Raw genomic sequence first — 20,454 nt, 5'->3', positions numbered from 1 at the left:
TTTACCTGTTAGTATATGTTGATGACATTGTTATTACTGGAAGTAGTTTGAAAGATATTCAAGATTGCAAAACTTATTTGAGCATAAAATTTAAAATAAAAGACTTAGGAAATTTGGAATATTTCTTGGGAATTGAATTAGTTGATAATGATTGTGGTGTTTGTTTGTCACAAAGAAAATACATTTTAGAGGTCATATCTGAATTTGGTATGTTAACTAATAAACCTGCTGCAACACCAATGAAAAGTGGTATTGTTTTTACTAATTCACATGAACATAGTAGGTCTGATTACTTGCTTGACAATATAAGTGAATATCAAAAGTTAGCAGGGAAGTTAATATACATAACTTTAACTAGACCTGATATTGCATACACTGTACATTGTCTGAGTCAACACATGCATTCTCCTTTGGCATCACATCTTAAAGCTGCTATGAGAGTTTTGAGATATTTAAGAGGAACTCCTGGTAAAGGTATCTTCTTGAGCAAGTATGATAGGTATGATCTTTCTGCCTTTGTTGATTCAGATTATGGAAAATGCAGTTTTTCAAGAAAATCTGTAACAGGGTTTTGTGTATTTCTTGGAAAATCTTTAATTTCTTGGAAGTCAAAGAAACAGTCAACAGTTTCAAGATCTTCAACTGAAGCTGAGTATAGAGCCTTAGCTTCAGTAACTTGTGAAATAATCTGGATTCTAAAAATTTTAAAAGATTTGAATGTAAAAACAAACTTACCAGTTAAAATTTTATGCGATAACAAATCTTCACTACAAATAGCAAAAAAACCCTGTTTTTCATGAGAGAACAAAGCATTTTGAGATTGATTTACATTTTGTACGAGAAAAAATTGAAAAAGGTGTTATTCATACTATACAGATTGATACTTCTGAAAACATTTATGATATTCTTACAAAAAGTTTGACTTGTGAACAACATAAAGTGTTTTGTGAAAAATTAACATTGGTTGATAGCTACCATGTTTAGATTGTGGGGGAGTATTAAATTACACAAATAATTCACTTAATCTAACATGGTGAACCTAAATGCATTGTTCTTACTTCTGGGTTAAGATTATTTATTGCAGATTGTTGTGATGTCCTTTGTTGGCTGAGTTACATGGAACTGAAGGACCAAAGCTGAATTATTGATTCAATAAGGGTTGATGTGCAGTTCTGATAGTTAAAGATAAGAAGCCCAATGGACTAAGTTATTATTTAAATTATTGCACTCTCAATTGTGACAGAAGCTCAAGTGTGAAGAAAAGAGCCCAACTATGTTGGCATTATAAAAGAGAGTATTGAGTTAATTTATAAAATTATTCCATTCTGTATCAATTTCTTTTTCTCTCTGGCAGTTGGTTTCTCTCTCGTTTGTTCATCACATTAGGGTTTAGATTAATCTTCATCTTGAAGTTAATCTTTGTAGTTTTGTTCACTTATTGTGAACTGTTGTGTAACAGAGAGTTCTTTCTTTACTGTGTAATCTATCTGAGGATTGTTTATTTTGATTGATGATTAATTTTTGGTTTAACTTCTGTGATTGAAGTTATCAATTATTGTTTTCTTTAATTATATATATTATATATATACATATACATTATACATCATACATCAATGTCAAATGCTAAAAGTATATTAAGTGAAATAGTAACATTAATAATATTACATTTGAGCAAATATGGTTACTATTTCTCAATAGTAACCTTTTTGTATTTTTTTTTCCATCCCAAACTATTTTCGTCTTTGTTTCAACAACATCTAACCGCCATACTTCCGGCAACGCAATTTTTAGAACCTACTCACATAGCTTTTAGATCTAAAAAAACCTCATAAACTCACCCCAAACTTTAAATGCAAATACTTTCATTTTCCTAGCGAAATAAAAAGACACCACCTACACAAATTAACTCGCAGCATATTTATAACGTACAATTTTACCAGCAATCGGTCTGAAGCGCACTGCCTATATATATATATATATATATATATATATATATATATATATATATATATATATATATATATATATCCCGCAATTTTTTTTGAGTTTTTCCATGTAGTATAGATGTGTTCTTCAGTGGGAACAAAAGATATCAGCGACGGAAAAAGGAAAGAAAGAAGAAAAGTCCGGACGTTCGGAGGATACTAGAAACCGAAACGACGCCGAGAAAAAATCATGTTTTAGGCGAGACACATGAGAGAAGGCAGATTTAACAAAAATGTAGAGACTCATAGAACAAATATTCGGAAGATATTGTAAATGGTTACCTGAGAAGAAGACCGGAGACCAGAGAATCAAATGGAAAAGGCAAAATGAGATGGGTAGATTTTCAAGTAACAGAGGAATAGAGAAGGGAGCACGTGATGACTTTTTTTAATACTAGCTACATAAATATAGTAATTATTTATAACAATTAATTTGATACATCTAAAAATAAATATTATACAACATAATTTGGACTGCTCAAGATAATTAATTGTTACAACTCATATAGTAATATATGACGATATGTTTCTTTGCAATTGTATAAGATATTTACTATGTTAAAATGAATTATTGTCTTATAGGTTACATTAACTGTTTTGCTTTAATATATTCCTATTAGAATATATAATTGAATGCTAAAAAAAGTTTTACGTAAACTAGAGGTGGCCACCACAACGCGCGGCTGAGCGCTTGTTATCTTAAAATGGACCGAATGCATTTGGACCCCTTATTAGTTCTTTCCTTATGATTTAAGAGCCAAATTTGAAAATCCGGTATGCAGGTATCAACTACTACTACGACACAAATGGCGGTCTCTGCTAAAACCCACACACTTTCTTCACCCTTTTCAAACACTCTTCACCATAATAATCACATCTCCAAATCCCTAAATTTCTCAATTCCATCATCACATAACAATACACACAAACACAACCATTTTCCCCTTACAAAAAACCACAAAATAAACGTAATAAACTCCGATTCCATCAACATTAGCGACCCAAATCCCCTCATTATCAACCTCTGTCTTCAAGGTAACTTAAAACAAGCTTTGGTTTATCTAAATTTGATGAAGAAACATCGAATCGTGATCGATGAAGAAACGTACATTACTTTGGTCGATCTTTGTGAGCGAAAGCGAGCAGAGTCTGAAGGGTGTCAAGTTTATGAATTGATTCAAGAATCCAATACCCAATTGGGATTAAGAATTGGGAATTCATTGTTAAGTATGTTCGTTAGGTTGGGTAATTTAGTGAATGCATGGTATGTGTTCGGTAAAATGTCTGAAAGAAATGTGTTTTCTTGGAATGTTTTAATTAGTGGGTATTGTAAAGCTGGGTACTTTGATGAGGTTTTGAACTTGTATCATCGAATGTTGTGGGCCGGGGTTCAGCCCGATGTTTATACTTTTGCTAGTGTTTTGAAAACTTGTGGTGGTGTACCGGATTTAGTTAGGGGCCGAGAGGTTCATGTTCATGTATTGAGATTCGGGTTTGGATTGGATATCGATGTGAATAATTCCTTAGTTAGTATGCATATGAAATGTGGAGATCTATATAATGCACGGTTAGTGTTTGATAAAATGTCTGTGAAGGATACGATATCGTGGAATGCGATGATTTCGGGGTACTTTGAAAATGACGAATTTCTAGAAGGCCTATATTTGTTTCGTGAAATGATTAATTGTTCTATAAATCCGGATTTAATGACTATAACTAGTGTAATCTCTGCTTGTGAGGTTATTAGTGACGAGAGATTAGGAAAAGCAGTTCATGGTTATGCTACAAAAAGAGAGTTTAGAAACGATGTTTCTATAGATAACTCGTTAATACAGCTTTACGCGAGTGTTGGAGCTTGGGAAGAAGCTGAAAAAGCTTTTAAAAGAATTCGATTAAAAGACGTTGTATCTTGGACATCGATAATTTCAGGTTATGAGAAAAATGGGCTACCCGAAAAGGCTATAAAAGTCTACAAGAATATGAGAATAGAAGGTGTAACACCTGATGAGATCACCATTGCTAGTGCTGTATCTGCGTGTGCTTCGTTACGACTTTTAGATTTAGGTATCGAGCTACACGAGTTTGCTAAAACGAATGGGCTGATATCGTATGTCATAGTAGCCAACGCGTTAATTGATTTGTATTCCAAATGTAAGCTTATTGATAAAGCTTTAGAGGTGTTTCAAAAGATTCATAACAAGAATGTTATATCTTGGACTTCTATTATCCTTGGTTTCAAGGACAATAATCGGAACCTAGAGGCGGTTACTTTTTTTAGAAATATGATACTCAGTTTAAACCCGAATTCGGTTACACTAACTGCCATAATTTCGACATGTGCTAAATTAGGAGCTTTGATGTTTGGAAAAGAGATACACGCGTACACGTTAAGACGTGGACTCTTGTTTGATGGATTTGTAAAGAATGCACTTCTTGACATGTATGTAAAGTGTGACAGTATGAATAATGCATGTAACTTGTTCGATTATTCAGTTGAAAAAGATGTTTCCTCTTGGAATATAATGTTAACGGGCTACTCCCAAAGAGGAAATGGGCTAGACGCGATTGATTTGTTTAACAAAATGGTGAAATCGGATGTTAAACCCGACCCAGTTACGTTTATCTCGTTATTATGTGCCTGCAGTAGATCAGGAATGGTGGAAAACGGATTAGCATATTTTAGTATCATGGAAGAACGTTATAAGATAATCCCGAACGTTAAACATTGCGCTTGTGTGATTGATTTACTAGGTCGTGCAGGTAACCTCAAACAAGCGTATTCGTTTATTATGAATATGCCTATTGAACCTGATGAAGCGATATGGGGAGCGTTGTTAAATGCATGTAGAATACATAGAAATGTTGAGTTGGGTGAAATTGCAGCCCGTAAATTAATCGGGTTAATTGAACCCGAAGGGGTCGGGTATTATAAACTATTGTGCAATTTTTATGCTGATATAGGTAAATGGGATGAAGTTTCAAAGATTAAAACTTTAATGAGAGAAAAAGGTGTTACCGTCGATCCGGGTTGCTGTTGGGTTGAAGTTAACGGAAGTGTTCATGCGTTTTTAACCGGCGATAAAAGCCATCCGCAATTGAATGAAATAAACGCGGTTTTGGATGGTTTTTATGATAAGATGGAGTTTGATGAGTTTAATGGTGATTCGGTTGATGTTTCGAAGGCGGATATTTTGTGTGGGCATAGTGAAAAATTGGCGGTTGGATTTGGTCTGATAAATACTGTTCCTGGTATGCCTATACGAGTAACGAAGAATTTATACATGTGTGAAAATTGTCATAATTTGGTGAAGTTAATATCGAAAGTTGTAAGGAGGGAGATTTCGGTTAGGGATACTGAATGTTTTCATCTTTTTAAGAATGGTTTATGTTCTTGTGGAGATGAAGGTTATAAGCTAACAAATTCGTTATGAAAGAAACAATTTTGTGATGTAAACATAAGAGATCCATTGATGTACATAGTTTATAGTTATGGTATAATTCTATACTTGTAATTATTCAACAGGGCTATATTCAAACAACATGCTATTTACATTTCTGTTGTACACACATGAAGTTGTTAGCGCAAGAGGATGCAAAATGGGCGGGTTGGGTAGGTGTTCAAAGCGGGTGGGTTAAAGGTTTAAACATGTCACATTTTAGTACTGGGCGAAATGGGCCTGGTCAGGTTGACCCACAAGTGCTATTAATGTCTACTATTTTAAATATTCACTACACTAAACACTGATACAAGAAAAAATGTATATAAAACAATATAGGAGGCTGTATGCCTTAAACTCAGACTATGGGCACCTGCACCTTGTTCGACTCGTTCGGCGCATTTCATTTGTCTCACACTTTCACTTTTAGCTAACACGTTTATTCGACCCATATGACATATTTTAGGTAAATTATAATCCAAGTTGACCCATTTATTGTTGATGGGTTGAAATGTCTACCTCTAGATGGTGGTTTCACACATCCATTAGTATAACGTTTGCTCGTTGCTGCCTTGCTGGTGCACGTGTTTATTAATTACTAATTAAAGTAGTTCTATTTTTTTGTATATTTCGTTTGCCATATTATTTGTTTATCCTGATAATAATATACAAGACCCCGATTATATTTTTGTTGTTTTCATTGTCATGCATTGTTGCCCGCTTCTGCTTATTCCTCTAATGATAAGTTTCCGGTATGTTATGAGCTGCTATAATCAATTTTCTAGTGCAGTTTCTAGCAAATTTTGCAGCTACACGATTGGATTAGGGACCCATCAAAGATGGTGTTGATACCATGGTATACTAAAGAAACAAAAAAGTTGATTGTTAATGTTGTTTTTTTGTTATTTTGTGTGTGTGTTTTACATGTGCAATTTGATCATATTTTTGAGTTGCAGGTAAGAGTGGAGCTTTAATGGAATTTGCCTCCATATATGACACCACTATGCAGGTAACCCTATCAGTATACTCCTAATGACTTAATTTTTGATTCATTTTTGTTTCTTATTGTTTTCATTATACATGTCAGAATGGTTTGGTAACATGTTGATTTGGTAGATATTTAGGGTCGGCCCAAACATGTTGGATTGGATTGGGTTGCGTTGATCCACATTCATCTGCCACCCTTTTTTTTCTAATAGTTATATAGGGATTTGGTTTTTAGAGAAACAATATAGGAGGTTGCAACCATGTAGTATATACATTTGGGCCCATTTTAAAGCCGTTTGCAGTATATAACAAACCAAAACTAGATTGTAAGTTTTTTTTAATTAAGATTCTTTTCTTACTCTGTGTCGGAAACGATCGCGGGATAATCCGGTTAGGCCGTGTACATCTTAGTGAAAAATACTCCCCTTCTTCGAATAGTCTGAAAGGAAAAACCTTATCCGTTTATTATCTTTTTAACTAACACCATAGGCACCGTCTAGCCATGAGTGTCCGTCATGGCTAGATCGCCATAGTTGTGTGTGTATTTGTGGATCCGTATGAGTGTTATGATAAGTAGTGTTTATTTAGTTATGAGTTAGTAATAGTATGTAATGCATCGGCTACAAAGTTGAATTATGTTAGTTATAATACTGTTGTTTGTTTCTTGGTTTCCTTTGTTCAAGTGTTAACTACTAATCAAATGCATAGAATTCATATCTTTCTGAAATCTTTCCAGAAAAAAAAAAAGACTTTAAGTTTAAGCATAACCTTTCTACATATTATAAATATTAAATCTTTATGAAACCTACTGTAATTCTTGAAAATCAATATCAAAAGATTTTGCACAACATTATAAATCATAGTCAAACCATTCCATCTTTGACCAATTCTTCCATCCCTTTCTTCAACCTTTCGGACGCAAGACGACAATCTTTCTCCACCAGACCACCAAACGAGACTCTAACGTGACCCGGACCCCCACACGAGGTTCCTGGATCTAGAACCACACCATGCTTATTAGCAAGCCAACGCACCACTTCAAAGTCATCAACAAACTTATTCGGTAACTTGGCCCAAAAGAACATGGCTCCGTCTCCACCTTTCACCGCACCCTCACCCAATGGTGATAATGCATCCCCAATAAGTTCCCGGTTCTTGACTAGTTCTTTGACCTGATCCGTAACCCATTGTGGACCCACTTCCATTGAGTGAAGGGCTAGTCGTTGCAAGATTATTGAAGTGCAAATGGGTATGTTATCTTGGATTTTAAGAAGTTGTGCTAAACCCTCAACCTATGCTATCTGCAGTAACAAATATTTAGCAATGATTATGTGATTTTTGTAATATATATATTAAAACAATATGGATTTTGCTAACGACAGCTGCCCTTAGGGCTGTCGTTAACATGCATAAGAGGGTTGTACGATCAGTGACGCAGAACTTGAACCCGACCCGAGATGGGGCGAAACTAATGGATGAGGGGTACACACTAAAATAGCCTTATTTTTAGTTAAAAAAAAAGTTAGTATAAAATCTTTTTTCCACGAAATCGAGCCGGGTCGGATACCCCTTTTGTCCTATATATGTTCCGCCTCTGTGTACGATGGAATAACCGCCTCTATAAAGTCATCATGTAACCACCATGCATAACCTTTTTTTATGCATGTTAACGACAACTCTAAGGGGGGTGTTGTTAGCAAAATCATAAAAATTATACAGGAGTTACCGAGATAATGTGATTTTTGTTAACATATTTAACACACGAATTGAGAAATTGTTTATTAGAAGGTTCAAAGTTTTGGGCAAAGAGTGTTGAGGGTCAAGTCGACCCACGCAAGCGAACCCAATCTGGCCCATTACCCTGTCCTTCCTGACCCGCCTGTTTTCCCACTTCTACCCCACAAGAAGTAACAAATTAAGTTGAATCATAAACTTATATCACGTAAATAATAAGATGATACTTACATAACCAACTCGCCAACCCATCATCCCGTAAGCTTTAGAGAACGAAAAAATGTTGACAATGTGATTTCCCTCAATACAAGAGTGCTTCAAACCATCATACAGAAAGTACCTGTTTACTAGTTATAATTAAATATCAACAAAGTTTTATTCGGGTAACTCGACCCACTCATTTTGCTACTTATGATGAAAAAAGGTGATTATAGGTTTATGACTTTCAAATATATTCTTGAAGTTACTTACTCGTATGTGTTATCTACAAGAAGCCAACATCTAGCATTTTTGCAGATATCTGATATTCTCTAGCAAACCCAACAAAACGAGCGGTTTAATATTGTCAGAGATAGAATCAGTAGAACCATGACACTAGAGAATAATAATAATAATAATAATAATAATAAATATAATAATATAAAAATTACGAGAGAAAATGTACCTTTAGAAGGGCTTCTGGGATGCAAGTTCCAGAAGGGTTACCAGGGTTAACAATTGTAACAAGCTTTGGTGTTGGTTTCGTTTCCCGTAACGTTTTTTCTAGCCAATCTAAAGTTCATAAATTATAAAAGGTAGTACATTTCAATGATATACAAGGTTTCTTGGATCATAGATCATAGATAAATAGATATACAACATAACAAAAAGTTGAAACAAAGATACATAGATTAATTAATTAATGATTAATGATAAAGATAAAGATAAATTCACTTAAAATTGGGTGTAAGCAGCATTTTATGTAGTTTGATTTGGAGACACTTACATAGAGGTGACAATATTGACGCATTTACTTATAATAAAAGGTCAAATCAGATAACTATCTTTTCTACAACAGGTAAGACAAGTACATGTAGCTAGAAATGAAATGGGTCAAACGGGTCGAAGAAAACAAACAGGTTGAATGTCTTTCAAATTGTATCGTTAATGCCTACAGCCTGCTAATCACCTTACTCAGAAAATTTGATTATTCACTATTCTAGTTTAGATTTTTCAGTTATATTCATCAGACAAAACACGAAATAACTTTAACTTATCTAAACATCAAACAAAAAGTGAACATGGTCAAACTAACGACTCGTTTTGGCATGTATCAAAATCACCCATCTTGACCCGTTACTCCTACAACCCAAATTTCGATGTTCTTGTAGCTTACATGGCAAATATTTGTTCTACCATATTACCAAGATTATCGTACATCTTCAACTTTCTTCTAGAATAGTCATAGTAACTCAACACCTAATAAGGGCTGGAAAACAGGAAAAAAGAACACTTTAGTAAAGCTTCAACCTGCGTCCGGACGAAGTGTATCAGGATGACTGGGACCCACCAAAATGTTAGTGACATCTGCCATCTGGAATGCCATATAAGCGTTGAAATAGTATGGAGCAAACATAACTACCGAATCCCCAGCATCACACAGCGTAAGAACAATATTCACAAACGCCTGAAACAAAGAAATTTGTAAACAAATCACATTATTAAATAGATTTACATTAATTTAAGATCCCGTTCAAGGAAATTAACAACAGCTACCTGATTTGCACCTGAAGTAACCATCACTGAGGATTTGCATAACTTATTTTCTTCGCGCAACTGCAAATATAAACAAAGCAATAAGAATATATTGATAATTTGATATGAAGGTCAAATTATTATAAGACCTTTTTAGTCAAAGCTTCCGTAAGCTCGGGTAGACCTTCATGTGCGCCATAACGACTGATTGAAGGCTCCCAAACAAGCTCTTGCACCTTCTCTAAAGCCGGTTTGGGCGGTTGCCAGTACACAACACCCTATTTTTTAAAAAAATATATATATATATATTATATATATATATATATATAATATAATAATCAAATTAATGAAAAAACTAGTCAAACATGTCATTTCATACGAATTCAGCTGAGAAAACCACAAGCCTTGAAACCAAAATTTCCCATTTTAATAACAAGAGCTTCAATTCTAGTTTTACATTTTGGATTTTATGCTTCAAAACACTAATTCCTCAAAAAAATAGTCAATTCTTCAAAAATTCTTGAGATTTGTTCATCATTGTTTCAACAACACACAATCCAATCCAATTCCAATTGCAAGTTAATTTAATATTAATTTAATATTAAATATATTAATTTAATATCTTAGAATGTACTGTTTATATTTATTTTTATATATTACATTACATTATAAATAATAATAAATAAACAAGTGGAAAAAAGTGAAAAATGAGCAACCTGAGCTAGAGATATATGTCACGGACTTATCTCGATAAGCTCACGTGCGGCACTTAGTCTCTACTAAGTCAGCCTTACTCGGACCTTAAATGATTCAAGTAACCAAAAGAGAAAATATTATAGAACAAGTGGAATTGAAGAAAATACTTATATTGCTTGAGAATGCTTTACAAGAGAGAATGTTTGAGATTTGAGGTGTGGTGTGCCAAATGAGACCACCCCTATTTATACTACTTCTAACACAAAATGGATGGCTAAGATTAATCTAAATCAATGGTTAGGATCCAAGTACTAGAAACTTCAAGTATATACATGGAGATAGATATTTCCATGAACATTCCATACCATTCCATGGAAGAACTCATGGAAAAGTTCTAGGGAGCTTCCATGATCTTCTTGGGCCTTCCATGAAATTCTTGGGTTAAAACCCTTAATTGGGTCATAATCTTAGTGGGTTGGGCCACGAACTTATTGGGTTGTGACATTCTCCCCCACCTAAGCTCGCGACGTCCTCGTCGTGTGATCCTCGTGATACTTCTTGATTTTGTCTGTGAACTGCCACAATAAGTCTTCGGCTTCCCAGCTTGCCTCACTATCGGGCAAGTTACGCCACTTAACCAGGTATTCTCTATAGCTCGGCACACCTCGTCTCCGTACCGTTCGATGCAACAAGATATCTTCCACTTCACGATCGAACGAAGTCGCAACTGCCATTGGTGCTCGTTTGGAAACTCCTCGTTCTGGGTCTTCCTCGTCCCCATGATAAGGTTTTAGAAAACTTACGTGGAAGACTGGATGAATCTTTAACTTGGGCGGTAGTTGAACTCGATAAGATACGTTCCCAACACGTCCAATTACCGGGAATGGGCCTTCATATCTCCGGATCAATCCTTTGTGCACCTTCCTAAATGTTTTGAATTGTTGAGGTAAAAGCTTCACCATCACCTGGTCCCCAACTTTGAACTCAACATGTCGTCTTTTCTCATCCGCCCATTTCTTCATTTTCTTGGCCGCCTTATCTAGTGATGCTCGCGCCAAGTCGGCTTGTTCGTGCCACTCCTTCATCGTTCTATAAGCGGCTGGGCTGCTTCCATCATATGAAGCGGCCAAAGCATTCGGGGTCAATGGTTGGCGTCCTGTCACCAACTCAAAAGGACTCTTCCCCGTGGACTCACTCCTTTGCATGTTATAAGAGAACTGAGCAATATCAAGAAGCTTAGCCCAATCATGTTGATTTGCACTTGCATAGTGTCGAAGATAGAGCTCCAATAGTGCATTCACCCTTTCCGTCTGTCCATCCGTTTGGGGATGAAAACTCGTGGAGAAATTCAAGTCCGTCCCCATGATCTTGAACAACTCCGTCCAAAAACGCCTTGTGAACCTCGGATCTCGATCACTTACTATCACATGCGGTATCCCCCAATACTTCACCACATTCTTGAAAAATAGTTTTGCGGTTTCATCCGCGGTAACTTCGGATGATGCGGCTATGAAGGTACCATACTTAGAAAACCGGTCTACCACGACTATAATACTCCCACACCCTTCCGACTTAGGTAAGCAAGTAATGAAGTCCATGGAAACACTCTCCCATGGTCCTTTCGGTGTAGGTAGCGGCTGTAATAGTCCTCCTGGTTGGCGTTGCTCTATCTTATCTTGTTGGCATATTAGGCATGTTCGCACGTACGTCTCTACGTCGTCTTCCATCCTTGGCCAATAATAAGTGCCTTCAACTAATGCCAGTGTCCTCTTGATACCTGGATGACCAGCCCACTTTGAATCATGACACTCCTTCAAGATTGTCCGTCTAAGATCACCCCACTTAGGCACATATAACCGGTCTCCTTTGGTGAATAATAGATCACCCTTGAGCCAAAACCTTCGCGTTTTCCCATCTCGAGCCAATCCAACAAGGTTTTTGGCTATAGGATCATGCTCTAATCCCTCCTTTATACGATCTTGAAGGAAGAATTGTGGTTTTGTGATCGCTGCAAACTCCGCCTTACGACTTAGGGCATCAGCTACCACATTGGCCTTCCCAGGCTTATACTCCAACACATAGTCAAATTCGGCTAGGAAGTCTTGCCAACGAGCTTGTTTGGGACTCAACTTCTTTTGGGTTTGAAAATAACTCGTTGCCACATTATCCGTCTTGATCACGAACCTTGATCCCAAAAGATAATGCCTCCATGTCCTCAAACAATGAACCACCGCCGTCATCTCCTTCTCCTGCACAGTGTACTTCCTTTCCGCCTCGTTAAGTTTCCGGCTTTCGAATGCGATCGGGTGACCCTCTTGCATTAGAACTCCTCCAATAGCAAAGTCCGATGTGTCTGTGTGTAACTCGAACGGAATGGTCACATCCGGAAGTCTCAACACCGGTTCTTCCATGACCGCTCCTTTCAACTCTTCAAATGCTGCTTGACATGTCTCATCCCACAACCAAGCTTTGTTCTTCTTTAACAATTCTGTCAATGGAGCCGCTTTCGCCGAGTATCCCTTGATAAAACGACGATAGTAGTTTACTAAACCAAGGAAAGATCGTAAATCAGTAACCTTGGTTGGTGCCTCCCACTCTTGGATTGCCTTGATCTTAGCCCCGTCCATCAGCAACTTCCCATCTTTTATTCGATGTCCAAGAAATTCCACCTCTTTTAATCCAAATGAGCATTTCTCTAGTTTCACATACAACTCATTATCCCTTAGTACTTGGAAAACTTGTTTCAAGTGCCTCACATGATCTTCCATGGTGTCGCTATATACGACTATGTCATCTAAGTACACCACGACAAACTTGTCGAGGAACGGGTGGAATAATTTGTTCATCAAAGTACAAAATGTGGCAGGGGCATTGGTTAAACCAAAGGGCATGACTAGGAATTCATAAGCGCCATACCTCGTCACGCATGTGGTCTTAGCCTCATCTCCTTCGGCAATTCGGACTTGATAATATCCCGGTCTCAAGTCTAACTTGGAGAAGTATCTCGCCTTCCCAAGTTGATCGAACAAATCAGCAATAAGTGGGATTGGGTATTTGTTCTTAATAGTTACCTTGTTAAGTGCCCGGTAATCTATACACATCCGCAAAGACCCATCCTTCTTTCTTTGAAATAGTACCGGAGCACCATACGGGGATTTTGACGGTCGGATGTATCCCGCATCCAGCAACTCCTTGAGTTGTCTTCGCAACTCCTCCAACTCGGGTGGTGGCATTCGGTATGGGGCTTTGGAAGGTGGTTTTGATCCCGGCTCCAACTCGATCGCATGGTCAACCTCCCTCCTAGGTGGTAACTTCTTTGGTAACTCCTTGGGCATGACATCCTTGAACTCATCGAGGACCTTCTCAATTTCCTTGGGTACCTCTAGTTTTCCCTTATCTTCGACCGTCTCTTGCTTTGCTACCGCTAAATAGCATGTCTCATTCTTGTTGTACCCCTTCTTGAATTGCATGGCCGAAAGTGACTTGGATGCACTCTTGCTTCCACGTTCGGTTGACACCATACAAGTCTTCTCACCATCCAAGATACACAGTGAATTAGCAAACGGCATAGGGAAACCACGTACCTTATCTAGGAACTCCATCCCAAGTACCAACTTGAAGTCGTCCATAGGCACGACCGAGAGATCAATCATTCCTTCCCATTCTCCAATCTTCACATATACGTCTTTAGCCACCCCACTAATCGGTCTAGCACTCGTGTTCACCGTCTTCATCATGCCACTCTCTTTTGTTTCCTTAAGTCCTAGCCTTTTGGCTTCATCGGTGGAGATAAAGTTATGAGTTGCTCCCGTATCCACCAAAGCTCGTACCCGATCTCCACAAATGTTAATATCTACGAATTGGAGTCCTTTAGCCACTACCTTGGGTATCTCCGTCTTGGCCTTGATTGCGTTGAGGATATGCATTGATCCTATGCACCGCTCCTCATCCTGACAACCCGCCTTTTGAGCTTCCATAGCATGAAGGCTAGCTTTCTTCGGACAATCTCGGGCTCTATGCGGTCCATCACATATGAAACATCCATCATTCTTGTAAGAAGTTTTTATGCTCTTGTTATTCCCGGTTGGTGGCTTACGTGTATTATCATTCCTTGATTGGGCGGGCTTATCTCCCCCACCTTTCTCATGGCTCACCCTTTTATCTTTTGACTTGAACGAATCTTTCATATTAGCATGGTCGACTAATGCCTCCGCTTGAGCAATTGCGGTGGCAAGGTCTTGGACTCCTCGTCTCTCCAACTCCGTTTTAGCCCAATGTTGCAAACCATCGAGAAAATAGAAGAGAAGAATATCATCGGGAATATCTGGGACCTCCAGGCTAAGGTTCGTGAATTCTTTAATATACTCCCGAATCGTCCCGGAATGATGTAATTTACGTAGACGACTCATCGCATCCTTTTGAGCATTCTTGGGGTAGAATTGATTCTTAAGTTCAGTAAGGAAATCATCCCAAGTATCAATAGTAACCGTACCTTTCTCGATATCTCCATATCGACGACGCCACCATAACGCTGCGGTATCCTTCAGGTAACGGGTTGCCGTCTTGATCTTCATTGCATCATCCACTATGTTGACTCCCTCCAAGTATTGTTCCATCTCCCATATAAAATCATCAACCGCTCGGGCTTCCCGCTTCCCCACGAACGGTGACGGCTTGGGAACGTCCACCTTCAGAGCATTGCATCCAGTGTTGCCACCCCCACTAGCCATGAATCTCAAACAAGAGTTCATGTTAGTTTGTAAATCCACGAGGCGTTGGTGAATAGTGGAGACCTCCCCCTCCATTTCGCCTCGCAACTTCGTAATCTCACCCATGAGCATACCCCTTAAGTCATGGATCTCACGTCGCATGTCAACGTCTAGCACGTTGATTGCACTCTTGCAATCATCTTTCAATTCGTCAAAGTCCCCGTCCAAACCATCCAAACGTTGGTGGACGTCTTCGACCTTTGCTTTCACGTCGTCCATGGATGTCTCTACATCCATGATCCTCTTGTCCAAGTTTGCGACAAAGTCTTTGGACATACCTCGGTTCTTCTTGGCTCCTTGGCGAGTCTCTACCCGACCACGAGTCTCATCACCCATCACACCACTTGTTGCGCTCACATTCTTCTCGGTCTCGGTTGCCATCTCCTTGAATCAACCTTGCTCTTGATACCAAATGTCACGGACTTATCTCGATAAGCTCACGTGCGGCACTTAGTCTCTACTAAGTCAGCCTTACTCGGACCTTAAATGATTCAAGTAACCAAAAGAGAAAATATTATAGAACAAGTGGAATTGAAGAAAATACTTATATTGCTTGAGAATGCTTTACAAGAGAGAATGTTTGAGATTTGAGGTGTGGTGTGCCAAATGAGACCACCCCTATTTATACTACTTCTAACACAAAATGGATGGCTAAGATTAATCTAAATCAATGGTTAGGATCTAAGTACTAGAAACTTCAAGTATATACATGGAGATAGATATTTCCATGAACATTCCATACCATTCCATGGAAGAACTCATGGAAAAGTTCTAGGGAGCTTCCATGATGTTCTTGGGCCTTCCATGAAATTCTTGGGTTAAAACCCTTAATTGGGTCATAATCTTAGTGGGTTGGGCCACGAACTTATTGGGTTGTGACATATAGCACCCTTGACATCTCTAAGCAATTCATTTAGCTGCAAACATCAAACACAATTTAACATTTATAAAATAATCACACATATCCCCAAAGATAAAAAAGACCAAATCTTTCACACCCAAAACAAGAAATATTAACAAACCCACATCAAAAACACCCTGAATTACAATACCCAAATACAAAACCCACAAAATGCCAATTAGGATTACTAAATTGTAGGGCTAAAAGATTGAGAAGTTGACCTGAACCATAACTGGTTGTTCAATAAACACAGCCCTTTTTGCCAACATTTCATAAGAACCCATCTTTCAATCCTTTTTAAATTTGTTTTTTTGAGAAACAACTTGAATTTTATTATTAATATTGAAAGTTACAAGATACAAAGGCATGAAAATTATCATGCACAGCTACAGTTACAAACATTACCACAAATAAACAAGTAGCAGCCACACAAAAACTCTTTCAATTCTTATTAGTCCAGCCAAATTCCGTATCTTATCTATAAAATACACTTTTATTGGCTTGTAATATACACTATACTGTAGTTAGAAAAATGTTTTCCTTTCTTCTTTCTTAGAAAAAAAAATAATTATGAATTATGATGGAAAAAAACAAATTTGTAGTCAAGTATTATTGCAGGATACAGACTCCATCTGACGATGGAATCTCCCACAATTGCGCTTCAAAATATGGTTAACAAATTTTGTTTAGAAAATAACCTTTTTGTCCTATGTCCTATTCTAAAATTATGACATCATAATTTAGTGACCATGTTAAGCGATATGATAATGCATGCATAATCTTTAAATTGCGCTTATTTTGTAAGCTCTAACTTTTTGTTGTAGAATATTTCAACGACCTTCTAGGTCACCAAAAGTTGTCTCGATATCTTTGCTTGCAACATCTTATTTTTGCGTAAAATAAGAGCGCTTTGAATCGACAACGCTTGAAAATCTAATAACGAATAATGCCCATGTTGGGTAAATCTCGTTAGCGAGATAGTTTCATCTTTGATAATCCACATCAAATATTGTATATGGGAGTTGGGCCGCAGTGTTATATATCATGGAGTTGAATAACGAACTATAGTTTAGCATATTTAAGTCATTTTATGATCGCGCAACCCCAAAAGAAGTATGCTAAATCCACAAGTCATATGATGCAGCATGATCAAGCATAATCGTCGGATAATGATAATGGTGATCACCTCAAATGTATTGACCTCTTCATGCACTTGGAAATTTTGCGCAAGTGCAATGCATATATTCCATACTACAGATCATTCTCGGATGGCCATGAAGCTCTTCATGTTTCGCATTCAATCTTTCTATGTCTTCTTGATTGGGCTCTCTCATATACACATTTGCGTATAATTCAATAATGCATTTTCTAAAATTTTGTAAAGTTTCACGCGACGTCTACTCAGACATTTAGACATTTGTAAATACTCGTCAAAGTATCCGGTGATGTGTCACATGTCAATTGATGTAATGTGAATGTCACTTTTAAAATTGTAGTAAAACAAGCTATGTCACCGGCAGCTGATTGTTGTTGAAAGAATGTAGAGTGAGCAAGTATATGTCGTTCAAAGTAATTAGTTATACTTAGACAATTCTTAGGAAAAGAAGTTCACTCATGCAAAAGCGTCGCTTGAAATACTCGGCAGGGTATTTCGCAGGGCCGTCTCATAAATTTTGGAGGCCCTGTTCGAAATATAAAATGGGCCCTAAAAATTATTTTAAAAGACGCCCCGATTTAACTTCCTTTATATATGTCATCGATGTGTGTAAATAAATGTAAACGATCTACCGTATATTGATATATTTGATTTTATAGATTTGTGAGCATACAACATTTGACCAAATTTGTTACAAGACATTTATTTTATTTGATTATTAGTAGGCTATAATTAAAATAAAAAGATAAATAGTATTTAAAACCAAAACATATGAAACACAGAATAACTCTTTTTATATGTAGTTTAGTTTTAATTTTGTCATCGACGTTGATAAAACGGGGCAATTTAAATGTTATGGGTTGAAATGAACATTTAAAGTAGAAAAGGGGGCAAACGGAATATATATTGTAAAAGAATAAATTTATGGGACTATTCTGAGTTTTTCCCCCGAGTTTTCATCCACAATACATGTGGGCTTGTATAAACATCATTATAATGGGTATATGGATAATAATAAAATGGGCCTCAAATAATAATGGGCCCTGTTCCAATGAACAGGTTGCACACCCTTAAATCCGGGCCTGGTATTTCGCGTGAGGGCTAAAGTAGTCGCTAACACGCCTTCGGTGAGCACTAAATCTATCTTAATTAGTATAATGTCGTGTATTTCTTTGGGTGTTGGAACTTTCACATTTGTCATGCTATTCAGGATTCCTAAAAACTATATCGACAATTTGTAACGTAGTTTCGTCTTCGAAAGGGATAGTGGTGGATATTTTTTTTTATGTATATTTGAGATATATATGAAGAAATTAAAAAAGCTTGTGAGAAAATATTGGTCTAAATGTTAGTATGTATATATAAATGATTAAGGGTGAGCTTAGTTCAGTGTAGGTAATGGTAAGGAAAAAAGTAATTGGAATACTAAGAAATGGATTGAACATTACCATTATATTTGATAGTGCTTGATTTAGGAATTTATTTTGAAATGGAGAAACGAAAAATTACTCTAAAGAACACTATGATTAACAAATAGTTCATTTATATTTCATACAGATGATTAATAAACAAAAAGAATAAATATATTCAATTCAAAAAGATATAATACGGAGTAATAGGAATGAGATTAGTTGCTTTTTTTTTTAGCGGCGATTTTTTTCAACGAAAGAAAATTTATGTATGCTATTGGTTTCTTCAACGTATAATAAAGATTAAAAATCAAATGATTTAGGTGAATTTAACGGATAATGAAGGCCATGATTTGTTTAGGGGAATTGATATTTCCAACATTGGATTTACTTCTTCCACCTTTAATTACTATAACACCCTTAATGATAGGTTTAGATAAAAATTCTAAAACTTTTTGTTCTAATTTATTAAGGGGTATTTTGGAAAAAAAACATAAGATTATGGTAGAACAAGTAAAAATGATGTTGGAAATATGTTTAGTGGTGGCAGCAAAATGTAAAGAAAATAATAAGCATAGTAAATAGAGTTTTCGATAATTACTCTCGTAACCATCTTTAATGCAATTACTTCAACTAATCATTCCTTTAAATCTCATTTTAGTCCGTAATGGTCATTAACTAGTTTAAGGTAACGTGGAATTCCATTACAGACAACCAAACAATTTGAATTATTATTATATCCATTCCATAGTGTTCATTACCTCCCACCAATCATCCCCGAAATTGGAAAAATATATATAACATAAATTATTGACTATTAGATGTAAAAACGAAGAAAAATAACGGTCACATTCACAAATACACTACATCCGATTCAAGAATCCAAAATCAAAACGCCGAGAAGGACGTCGTGCAAGAGTGGTGCAATGACGGGTTCTCGACGTTTCGGAATGGCAACTGTAACGACCCTAGAATTTTCAACATTTATTTATTAATAATTACTATTATTAATACGTATGATTAAACGAATGTATGTTATTACTTTTACATGTTGCCTTGATTGCCCGTACTTGACTTTTAAGAGCCCGAAACGTCTTTGTGACACCCGGAACTTTCACGAATAATATTTTTAGATATTATTTACATTCATGATTAAATTTATTAATCATTTTAATTAACTAAGGCTATTAGTTAGTTACTTGGGCTTTAATTGGTTTAACTTGTGATTTATTTGAACTTGGGCTTTGTTAGTGTAATGGACTCATGTTATTGGACTTCCAAGCCCACCCTACACTACTAGTGGACTTAGTTAGCCCATGTCTTCAAGTGTAAGTATCATTTAGTAAGGTAACTAGTTAGTTTCAACATTTGGAATCTAGTTAACATACACTTCCCATGCATGCATCCTCATTATCCAACTTTTGTCATCTTTACATACTAGTAACCAATGAACCAACCCTTCCCCTCCTTTTTTTCTGCTGAATGCCGAAACCATGTGACCATTTAGTGGTGTTTTGAATTTTTTTTACACTACTTGTTCACTAGTACTCACTTGCATCTCTCATTTCCAACTCACACTCTTACTTGCAACATTTCTTTTCTCTCTTTTCTCTAGTTCTTATAAGTAATCTTGAAGACTTTTTCTC

General features: G+C 36.6%; 1 protein-coding gene and 1 pseudogene across 1 annotated transcript; one reads left to right on the top strand and one right to left on the bottom strand.

The window, feature by feature from the left end:
- The first annotated feature begins 2,761 nt into the window (after window positions 1–2,761).
- Window positions 2,762–5,524, top strand: LOC139867128 (pentatricopeptide repeat-containing protein At1g15510, chloroplastic). Its single transcript, XM_071855462.1, has one exon. The coding sequence runs from the start codon at window positions 2,762–2,764 to the stop codon at window positions 5,414–5,416; it is 2,655 nt and encodes an 884-aa protein (XP_071711563.1). The 3' UTR covers window positions 5,417–5,524.
- A 1,584-nt stretch (window positions 5,525–7,108) lies between these two features.
- On the bottom strand, window positions 7,109–16,696 carry LOC139867809 (aromatic aminotransferase ISS1-like; annotated as a pseudogene).
- Between the last annotated feature and the right edge of the window lie 3,758 nt (window positions 16,697–20,454).

This window comes from Rutidosis leptorrhynchoides, chromosome 9, assembly GCF_046630445.1.
Source record: "Rutidosis leptorrhynchoides isolate AG116_Rl617_1_P2 chromosome 9, CSIRO_AGI_Rlap_v1, whole genome shotgun sequence".
Taxonomy (NCBI): Eukaryota; Viridiplantae; Streptophyta; class Magnoliopsida; order Asterales; family Asteraceae; genus Rutidosis; species Rutidosis leptorrhynchoides.
The sequence above is the reverse complement of the archived record's forward strand: the minus strand, read 5'-3'. Positions and strand labels throughout refer to the sequence as shown.

Excerpts from the sequence above, each read along its gene's own strand:
- LOC139867128 (XM_071855462.1), top strand. The coding sequence starts at position 2,762 with ATGCAGGTATCAACTACTACTACGACACAAATGGCGGTCTCTGCTAAA.